The following is a 10,747-nucleotide window of genomic DNA, read 5'->3' as shown; positions in this document are numbered from 1 at the left end:
GTGTAAATGTATGGCAATTGGCAAAATTGTTATTGCCTTCACTTTTACTATTGCACAGTTTGGAGATACATAATAGCGAGTAAGTTGTTGTGGGAGGGCATGTGAGTTGCCTTGGTAACGTGCAGCACTTAACGTATTAGCGTTTCCTATGAGTTCGTTACCGTAACATCATACAGTCACATACACTGCATATTTAATACTCATCCATTTATTTAACTATCAGCGTCCTATCAGACTTTGAGGTTATTTGATATCAGCTGTCATAGAATCAAAGTAGATTTATCAATCACTTTTCGTTACTGACCTTTCACCATTTCCAAGCGATGTGAAGGAATAACTAGAAGGATATGGATAAAGCTAAAATATTTGTCAGAGTTAGAGGCTTGAATAGTAGTGAGAAAGAAAAGGGAGAAGCGAAAGTTGTTAAATATGGAGACGACAAAGTTATTGGTAATAATTATGAACTCGTTTCTTTCTCTTAGAACCTAAAAATAAGAAATTGAAGCTGATTACATAATGTATATTGGTGGTTTTCGAACACAATTAACTATTTTTTTCTCAATTAATGGAATTAATAGAGCTCTTGTGCGTTGCTTACGTTTTCTCTGAGACTTGCAAAAAGTATGTGCAGACGGTCGGCACCTATTTCCGGCACCTATTTCCGGCACCTATTTCCGGCACTTCTGAGCTGGTGGACTATCTAACTTCAACCTAATTTCAGTCGATGACAAGACTTACCAACTGACTGGATTTGGCCCTGAGGTCAGCAATGACCAGTTCTACAAAAGCTCTTTGCAAAACGCCATAATTCAGGTTTTATTATTTGTACCTACAAATTATATATTTATCCAATTCTGTGATTGTATAAATTAACTGAACAATGTCCTAAATAATCCAACTAATAGTGTAAAATTTACCATATAAACCTTGTCGCACATTATTACTATATTGTATAACAACATTATCTATCCCACAGGGAATTTCCAAAGGTATCAACACTGGTTTTATTTGTGTTGGTGAAAGTAAAAGTGGCAAATCTACATCTCTCGGGGTAGCTAATTCTCCAGCTGGTCCGGGTTTAGTGGCGCTGATTGCTGCGTCAATATTTAACCATGTTGAAAAACTAAGTCACTTTGTGGGTGTGTCTTATCTCAATATTTACAACGACAAGTTCGCTGACTTGTTAAATCCGGCTGATAAGGATTTGAAGGTAAATATCATTTATTTAGGTTCCACAACGATATAATAGTCAATATTTTTTCACTACGGCTGGCCTAACAGCCATGAATTAAATAACACAACTAGTTAAAAGAAATTTTGATCGATTTTATTTCTCTGATGAATCGTTTTAGGTCAAACTTTAATTAAGCAATTTTCTGACTTACACGTTCATAATCATCTCAAATCATTATTAGGTAAAGACACAAGCAAATCTAGGAGTGTACGTAGAGCATTTATCGGAACTCTCTGTGAAGTCAACTGCTGATCTGATGAGATTGTATGATCAAGGTTCGTAATTTATAAATAAACTTTTCCATCTGACAGTGTTGCCTAGTCTGATCCAGTAGTTTGCCATGATGCCCATTTCAATCCTTTACACAACAACTATCAATAATATCGAAGTTATTGTTCGTTTAAATTCTAATAATTCTATATAATAATAATTCTATATTATTATTATGATATTATTATATTACATACTAACGTAGGTAATAAAGTGAGGAAGATTGTAGAACTGGAGATGAACACTCCGGCAACTAAATCCCACACAATCTTCACTATATCCTGCGAGTACCGGAATTCAGAACAGAACCTGGTCAGGAGCCAGATTCAGTTTTATAATGTGGCGGGTCTGAATCACTCCAAAGACCAGGGTGTCTCAAATAGTATCAAGTCTCTGGAGACACTGATATCTGAGTGCGCCTCTTCGCAGCAGCCCACAGGTTTCATCATTGTTACTATTAGGCTTTTTATTAAAGTTTGTTATTTGGAGATAGCTGATGAGTCTGTCATTATCTTGATTGAGCGTAATTTCTAATGCTAGGATTTAAGTAAAATCCGGATTGGAATATTGCTTATGAGTCGCAATGTATTCTTGTGTAAATTTGTAATGATCCCGTTTGATGCGACAAGGAAAAATACTCTTATCAAGAAAGGAATTACTCGACGTTTCAATGTTACAACATCGTATTCATGATCTCAAATTATTTGTTATTTATTATAGTAGTGTTGATAGTGTTAAAAGTATTTTTTTTGAAAGTATTTTTAATACTTTCAACACTACTATATAACAAATAATTTGATATCATGAATACTAGGATTTAGGGATATAAATGTGACCTTTCTGTCAGGATTTAGTGGAAGCAAGCTAACACAACTACTAAAATCTGTAATGGATAAGACTGCTTACCTTACTGTTCTAGGACATGTTTCCCCAACTGCTAAAAGGTAGCTCTAGCACAGGCAAAATGTTTCTTTTCGGATGTTATGTAGAGTCTTAAAATCATAATTTCTAGCTAATGATAATTTATAAAACTGTTTAGTTCACACTAAACTCACTTAGCGTAGATACTACGGGAAAGACCCTGGAAATGTTGACAAAATGTCTGACCATCCAACTGGCACCTAAACCAAATACTCTGGATACTCAACAGCTGATCGAGGACCTGAGGAAGAGAGTTGCTGTGGCTAGGGATGCGATAACTTCCCAATCTTCCGTCAATATTGACAAGGTTTCCAATATATACGCTTGTTAAATCAGTGAGTACTTAGTTGCAAGTGCGTTTTACTAATCTCTGTAAGTTTAATAACCTCATTGATATAACTAGCTACATTTTCAAAATGCCCAAATCTCATTCCAGGAGCACATATTAGAGCTGGACAACAGTCTGTCGTCCCTCTCTGCCGCCAAGCGGTTACAATGGGATGTACGCGAGCGAGAGAGCGCGCTTGCGGAAGAACAGCGCCGGGAGACCCTTGCTGATCAGGGTGTCCTGGAGTGGATCACTAAAACTGCTGGCCAGATCAACAACAACTCAAGCTCTGTTTTGCTCCTGCAGAAGGATAAGGAGAATCTTGTGGCGGAATACAAGAAGCAGCGAGAGATAGTAGACGGTTTGAAGACTGAACTACAGTCCAGTATCAGTACGCATACTTCTTTAGCTGAGCAGCCCAATCAGTCAGAACCTGTTCTTCAAGTTAGTTTGGCTGTTGTGTTTATTTTTGATGAGAGTTTATAAAAGGTCTGTTGGGTTTTATTTGTTGAAACTTTTCGAAAGTTATTGAGATTATCTTTTATATTGTCGTTAGTTTTTTAGCTTGATTTTTTATCGTCCTCATTTTATTTTTAGGGCAGTCTTACGAAGATTCACAAGTTACGAGATGAGTTAAAAACAGGAAACAATAAGTTGAGAGATCTAAAGAAGGATGTTAAGGAAGCTCAAGATAAACTTAAGGTTAATTTTATAACTTGTTTCAGATCTTCTAGTTATTATGCGGATCATTTTATGGACAGGAAGAGAATATATTATTTATAAAAAGATAAAAGTCTTCCGGAAAGGAAAATGTATCCTAACTTTCCCGGTAGATGATAAACATTTTACCAACAGTTGGAAAGAACGCAGAGTTCTTCGACAGAGCTAGAAACGTCAGGAAACTTCGCTCTGACACTCATGATGAAGAAAGACCAAATAACTCACCTAAAGCGAGATAACCAGCAATTTCTAGACGAGGAAAAGGAACGCCTTCAAACCGACTCTGTCCAGGAAACTGCCGAGGTCTTTAATTTGGCCGTTTAAATTCTTCATATCTGCATTCCCGTGCAATATTTGCATGGTTGCTTAATATGCTCAATAAGCATGTCAACTTTAATGCAGTTTTAAAAAGCCACTCTACGTTTTGCCGCAAAGCTAACTCAGATTGTGAAATATGTGAATTGGAAACGCATGTTCATTAGCCGGTAACAGTAAACAATAACCACAATAACCACAGTAACCACAGTAACCACAGTAATCACAGTAACCACAGTAACCACCCGCAGATAAAACTGTCAGCTACTCAAGGAAACACTCTGACTCTAGAGCATATTGTCAAGATTCAGGAACAGCACGTGCAACAAGGCGCGCAGCTCTCACATCTTGCACTGCACGTGCAGTGTCTACAGGCTGAGAATGAGAAGTTATCGGAAGCAATGGAGGCACTCAACTCTGCCCATAGGGTTTGTGGCTTTATTTTTTATTGTGTTTTTATCTTTAGTTAAAATGGAAGCTGCGACATTATACTTAGAGGCATAGTTGAGATTATAGACTGTGCTAATTTCTAACTAATAACAGTTCTCTTTTATGTAAACTGCTTTTGTATTCTAGGTAGAAACTGACACCCAGAAAGTTATAAACTCACTCCTTTTTATTTTCTAGGTGGAAACAGAAACACAAAAAGCTAGAAACTTGCTCACTTTTCGACAGTACAAGGATTTCTACGAAGAGGCAAAGGCTGCAACCAACAGTAAATTCCAAGATCTCTTGAACTCCTGTATTCAGGATTGTGTCTTCCTCTCTTCAAAAAACGCTGAACTCACAGAGGAGAATACTGAGCTAAAACGAAAGCTAAAACATTACAACTGAGTTTCTTTGAAGTGTTAGGATTTTGACAAACAATATTTTAAAGATGCTTTTTAACTTGAATTTAGTAACTGGTAGCTAGTTATGAAGTATGAAATCGACAAGCAGTAATGATGGTATTGAGCCGCAGTCACCCAAAACAATGAAGTGTAGAATCTTAAGATTGATGATTATGAAAACATAAAAACGACGTATCTCGAGGCGACCCACTTGTGACTCGACTTTTTGCGGCCATCCACAAGGGAGTATCACCTCAATAAATGGAAAAGATTGTGAGTGTTCAGTGTTGCAATTATGTTAAAAGAGGAGGATACGTTGGTAATCGAGACTCAATCGATCATGTTCCTGCAAAAATTATAAACATTATCTGAAATTATCTATTCGTGTTGTTAGAGTTTTTATTAGAATTAGTTAACAATAACTATTATGTATAATTTTTTGACATTTCTAATATTATAATCTATGCCTTTTTCAACCCTCGACCGTTCCCTTGTTATATTAACTATTTCACCTTGCTATATTTAACTCCACTGTAAGGTTCCTGGCTTTATTTGATCAGGAGTTCTGGTGAGAAATTGAAATAAAACGCTTGAATAACCACTTACTTCGATATGGATTGGAAAAGAATCCATGCTTACAATGTCTGTTCAGGCTTAGTCCTCATAATTCAAGCAGTTGGCCACTTAGGTTTTCCAGGTCCAAAAACGCAATATCCGTCCGCAAAATGTGCCCGTTTTACGAATGACGCTAGAATATTATAATCTGGAAATAGAAGGCGTTCAGCAGTTTGTGTAACATCTAACGCGCGCGCGCACGAGTTGCGTTCTTGAATTGGCTTACGAATACTTAAAGTATTTTAAAGTAAATTCGGCTGGCAACTGGAAAGTGGTAACCTCATCTGGACAACAGTTAACAGTTTCATATGCATGCTGTGTGTTGGAGACAGTTTCCCTCTGGAGTTCCTATCTGACAGAGTTGCTACGGAATTTTGTTGAGTCCCATCGAATAAGAAACATCAGAAATCTTGAACACGTTTATTAGAATCGGCAAGGGTTATTTATTGTATGTATGGCGTATGCATTCCCTCATCAGTTTAGTCCAAAGAATTAATTTGAAAAAAGCACGTACGTATATCCGGACATTCAAATTATATTCCAATTTCCACAATCCACCCGTTTAGTTGGGGGAAGCAGATAAGAGAGCTATTGTACAACTGTACAAGTTATCGATATGATCCCTATATATATATATATATACTATATTTCGCTATTACCCGATGAACTGTGCAATTTTTGAAAAGTTTAACTCAATTAATAATCGTAGGGAATAATCAGTATTCACTAGTCACTACAAAACAATTTTAGCTGTGATTTAGGAATACTTTATATCAGTAATTTCTCAGAATTGGACGTCGTAGGATAAGGGAGAAAGCTTATTTTCGGCGGAGTGTTTTCTTAGAAAATAGGGTTGCCACCAGTTGGTTGTTTGTTTGATTGATTTGTTCATTTTGAAGTAAAAGAGGATGAATAAAAATGTAGAAGAGGAAAAATATTCAATTATTATTATTATACTAATTAACAATTATTCAAAAATCAAAACCCATCACAAACATCATGTTGTGTTCTGATAAACGCTAGAAAAGACATACTTCAAGAATTTTTATGAAATTCTCTCGTGCCTTTGAAACTGTAAGTCATGTATTATTGGAAACAACTTCTCAAATATGGAACCAACAGAAGTTTTCACAGAATACTTTTAGACTATCTAACGAACCGGAAACAATATATTATTATTAAGTGTAAAAAATTCGAAGGCTATCCACACAATCTGAGCGCTTATTATTACCAAAAGCGTCTCACTGAATCTGGAGTATTATTAGAACAATTCGAATGAAAAATCCATCTATCATTCTGAGAAAATTCGTAATTACTCGATTGATCATGATTCACGATACAAATATATTATTAAATCTCCGTCATCACAGAATGTCAGGGTCACTGTCGGTGGTCGAAAATTTGTAAAATCGTATTTAAATTAAGTTGGCCTAACCTGGTTCAGATTAGGCTCGGGATAACAATAAATCAGATAAGAATCACAATTTTAAAATTTTGATTTAAAATCAATTTCATCGGTTTTTACTCCTCATTCATTAAAAAAAAAGTCTCGTCAAGTGAATAATAACAAACCCGAGCAGTCACCATTCTTCACAAGTCATGTCCAAAGAAATTAAGTGTAGTGAGCACAGGGACATATGAGAAGGCACTGAGTGCTTGATAATGACTGTAAGTTCGGGCCTATGTTATCCATTTAAATTTTAAAAAATGCTAATTAAATTTAAAACATGCTAATTAAATTTAAAACATGCTAATTAAATTTAAAACATGCTAAAATGCTTTAAAAAGTAAAAAATCTAACAGGTATAATTTATATCTATATACACTCTTTAATACTGAGAAATTCATTTCGAATGAAAATGATCACTATCTTCTTGAGGAAGATTTTTATCGTGATCTATTCAGTTTTTCATTCGAGATTGTCCCATCCGATGATCTCCAACATTGCATTTCAGTGTTTTCTCAGTCTATTTCACTCAATTGTGTCCACGAAATCTTAACTAGGGCAAAAATAAATTTAGTGTTTAGGAATAATCAAGAGCTCGCTAAGTAAAGTTTAGCCGTAGAAGAACTTTAAAGATGAGAGGCTTCTCCTTATTTTTCCTGTATCGTCATCACTGTCACTTGATGATCCTTCAGAATTAGAAAAGTTATCCTTTGAGAAATGCACAGGGGTAGACTTTTGGAAGAATTCCTTGTTCTTTACTTTTTCCGCCGCCTCCTCCGCCTCTATCATGTGTTTGGTTAAGTATGTAACCGTGACCTCAGCCATAGCAGCATTTGGCACTTTGTCAATGATTGCCTCGTCAAATTCGGGCATGTATACTCTTCCCGATTTGTCTTTGGTTTCCCCCCATGTAGTATTACGATCAAAGGGGAATCCCATGGGTCTTTTGTCAGGGTAGGGTCCGCCCAACTTTCCACAATAAGCAATACTGCCTATCAGACCCTCTTCGGGATTCACACCATCCTCCGCCCAGTTGCTAGCCAACACGTAGATCTTTGTTTTCATACCAGTTGGCTGACCTCTGGGGATGAGAAGGTTCCTAGGCCAGCCGCATCCGCACGGAGGTTTGGAACCAATACTAGTTTTACCTTGCATGATGTGTCCGACTGTTAGTTCGGGTGGTAAGATTACAGAGGAGTCTTTATCTGATCTGACGATTTCTCTGTCTTCCCCAGCTTTTAATGGCACGACAAATCTATCTAGTTCCACTGCCAGCAGCCTCCATACTTCGTGGGGCTCCTTCGTATATGGAACCATGAAGACCCTAAATACCGCTTTGGCATCCTTTCTACCGTTGTTACGAACATTTAGTTTGAAACTGAACGGTATGGACTTCTTGATGCCCTGATCAGTGATTTCTTTTGGTTCAGGGTCGTAGATTGTGATGGTTTCTTTTCCCATGTAATTGAACAAGTTGTTGGTTAGATCTAAATGAGCAGGCAGGTTTACCGCATCCTTGTCGTCAATGATTGTCTTGAAACTTTTGATTTCCACATTCTTCAGTGCATCCCAATCGTTCACTGTGTACTGCCTCAACGAACGTCTGTGATTCTCAAAGAAGATGTCTATGAACTTGTGCCATCTGTAGAATACCGGATCTCGGGCAGCTGTAAAAGACTCCATCATGGCACCCTTGTCAATATCCCATACTCCGTCAGGATCACCACAAAAGGCGATTAGAACGTGACCATTATTGTGTATGTCCCCGTAAAGTTGGTGGTTTGTAGAGTGAGTCAGGTTCGCCTCGAGACACAACCCTAACGCGTTCATGGTCACTGGAACCCTCCTTCCCTGTGAGTTTATCAGGAACCCTTTGTCAATGCCATTCAATAGTTCATGTGTTTGCCTCACAATATCGAGCGAGAATACTCGTCTACCCCCGTTTGAGGCAGAGTGTGGAATCATCATACCTCCAGCTCGTGCAGAAAATCCGACTAATCGGGGATTGTACCCGTACTTCATCGGTTTGTCCCAACCAAAACTAGGGCCAAAGGGTTCCACCCTAGAAAACCCTAATGCCAACCTCTCAAAGTCGAATCTAGCCAACATCTGCACGTGCATGTAGGCAAACAGCTCCCCCTGCCGCTCGAACACTGGAGATTCGTCAAAAGGATAATAAAGATGCCAGTTACCATGATGACTGGAAAATCCAGGGTCTTCTCTCCACCAGGCGAGAAGTTGTTCTGGATCTAGCTTTGCCACTCTTAGAGTATCATGATGTGTAAGAATCTCCTCTAGACGTCCATGACGCAGATCCCGGTCGAAGAAGAGACTGGGAACTGTTTGGTAGGGCGGAGGAACTGACATAAATTTAGTGTCAGGGTGTTTGTGAAGTGCAACTCTTGCCAAGTGGTCGATATAGACACTGCTCGGGTAAGTGTTCTTGAGGCATGACAATACTCTGATCATCTCTTTGCAAGGTTTCTTGGACAGATCCACAGCTATTCTTCTCACTTTCTTCATGTGGGTTGGATCAAAGTGGCTAAATCTGGGGATGTATTCGAAAGTTGGTAATGAGTCGTCATACTTACCACCATTAGGATCTGCAAGGAATGCTCCTAGGATTTTTATATTGAGGTTCTTGTCTTCTGGGGACGGTAGCCTTGGTGTGAAACAGCCACACTTCGACATCCTGCAAATTATGAAAATTTAGTGCTGGTACAAAGTTGTTAATTCGGTACATCGGTGGCTAAATGTAATTTCATAATACAAATTATAAACAAACATCTCAACAAATCAGAAAAATACTGACCAAACTGTCCAACACAAATTGTTAACGAACCGGAAAATATAAACAACTTCCTGGAATGTAAACATTTGTCACAGCCCACGTTCTACGACTCGATTTCACTTTCTGAGAACGCTATATTCCTATTAGGCAGTTATGTATAGTTCAAAATAGGAAGCACATTTCGGGTTTCTCAGAAAAGGCGACAATTCTTAATTTGATAGTTCCACCTAGTTCAATGACTGATTGTTTATTCAGCCACATATGCTCATGACAAGGGGGCCGCTCTTCAACTTGGCTGCTCAGTGTTCATAAGTTAAAATTAGGTGGATATTCATGTGCATTGTTCAACCATCGAGCTTTAAAAATACCACTTATTATTTTATTACCACTAAGTGCATCCTTTTATTGTATAAAGCCCCAATATTTGTTAATTTTATTCCTAAAAATGACCTTAATAAACTCTTCGTTGGCCGTTATTCGAGCAATTTGCCCGCCAGTGCTCATAATTACAAATTAAGGCCTCCCTGCTCCCACAACTCCACAATAATTGCCATCAAAAATTTGTTCCGTCCAAAAAAAGTTAAGCTGTTAAAATACGTTAACTTAAACTAAAGATAACAAAGCAAGCTGTTTAAAAACAATTAATCTATTGTACCTGTCTAAAATCCGAATGAGAATAAGAGAAGTAAGTAAAATCGTCTGGGATATATCTTTAACTCTGATCTTAATAGGAACTAAATTGAGTTCTCAGTAATTCGTTTCTTTACGTGGTATAAAAGTCGGATTCCGAGAATTATTTTCACTGTAGGGCTGTAGTAATATAGTCTAGCATATTCATAGTAATTGTCTTTTCTCAAAAATTTTCTTTTCTCAGTATATTCATTTTTGAGACATTTTTGGCGAAATAATTTCAAACTAATTGCAACCAAAGCTAACATGTCATGGCTTAATTTGATCTCTTAAGGTAGAAAAAAAATCTGTTAGAACAGCACAGAAAAATAAATTACTTGATCACTGATGCTGAATATTAAGTGATATTGCCTGTGATATGTATCAGTACACAACAACAAACCACAACATGTTGGATGCCCAGTGTAAGGGCAGGAAGAGAGAGTGGATGTGTCCCTTTTTAACTGACGTATTCAGTGTTTACTACCTAGTACCAACTGAACTTCCTAGCAATGGAATCAAACCTTTACGAACCGTTTGAAGTTATTATATTAGCGAGATTAACTGTTTTGTAGTCGAATTAGGAACTACGCCTTAGGTATTCATT

At 37.4% G+C, this 10,747-nt stretch overlaps 3 protein-coding genes across 3 annotated transcripts in view; 1 reads left to right on the top strand and 2 right to left on the bottom strand.

The window, feature by feature from the left end:
- LOC134816075 (solute carrier family 12 member 2-like) overlaps positions 1-4,882 on the bottom strand; it is an 80,323-nt gene extending 75,441 nt beyond the window's left edge. The window contains exon 1 of the mRNA XM_063824803.1: positions 4,872-4,882. The gene's annotated coding sequence lies outside the window, so the exon portion shown is untranslated. The remainder of the gene's footprint in view (positions 1-4,871) is intronic.
- Positions 320-5,157, top strand: LOC134816076 (uncharacterized). Its single transcript, XM_063824805.1, has 12 exons — positions 320-450; positions 722-813; positions 977-1,210; positions 1,416-1,509; positions 1,710-1,943; positions 2,352-2,448; positions 2,564-2,732; positions 2,862-3,197; positions 3,351-3,455; positions 3,609-3,776; positions 4,040-4,216; positions 4,416-5,157. The coding sequence occupies exons 1-12, from the start codon at positions 348-350 to the stop codon at positions 4,620-4,622; spliced, it is 2,016 nt and encodes a 671-aa protein (XP_063680875.1). The 5' UTR covers positions 320-347; the 3' UTR covers positions 4,623-5,157.
- A 989-nt stretch (positions 5,158-6,146) lies between these two features.
- LOC134815380 (hemocyanin AA6 chain-like) lies at positions 6,147-9,522 on the bottom strand. The gene is made up of 2 exons (XM_063823913.1): positions 9,474-9,522; positions 6,147-9,395 (listed from the first exon to the last, which is right to left on the bottom strand). The coding sequence occupies exon 2, from the start codon at positions 9,369-9,371 to the stop codon at positions 7,290-7,292; it is 2,082 nt and encodes a 693-aa protein (XP_063679983.1). The 5' UTR covers positions 9,372-9,395; positions 9,474-9,522; the 3' UTR covers positions 6,147-7,289.
- Positions 9,523-10,747: the final 1,225 nt, after the last annotated feature.

Source organism: Bolinopsis microptera, chromosome 5 (genome assembly GCF_026151205.1).
Source record: "Bolinopsis microptera isolate Bmic1 chromosome 5, MBARI_Bmic_1.0, whole genome shotgun sequence".
Taxonomy (NCBI): Eukaryota; Metazoa; Ctenophora; class Tentaculata; order Lobata; family Bolinopsidae; genus Bolinopsis; species Bolinopsis microptera.
The sequence above is the reverse complement of the archived record's forward strand: the minus strand, read 5'-3'. Positions and strand labels throughout refer to the sequence as shown.

What these genes read in the sequence shown, in the direction of transcription:
- LOC134816076 (XM_063824805.1), top strand. Translation starts at nt 348, where the DNA reads ATGGATAAAGCTAAAATATTTGTCAGAGTTAGAGGCTTGAATAGTAGT. An exon ending in CGGCTGATAAGGATTTGAAG is followed by an intron (nt 1,211 to 1,415) that starts GTAAATATCATT and finishes AATCATTATTAG; the next exon opens with GTAAAGACACAAGCAAATCT. An exon ending in GATGAGATTGTATGATCAAG is followed by an intron (nt 1,510 to 1,709) that starts GTTCGTAATTTA and finishes ATACTAACGTAG; the next exon opens with GTAATAAAGTGAGGAAGATT.
- LOC134815380 (XM_063823913.1), bottom strand. Translation starts at nt 9,371, where the DNA reads ATGTCGAAGTGTGGCTGTTTCACACCAAGGCTACCGTCCCCAGAAGAC.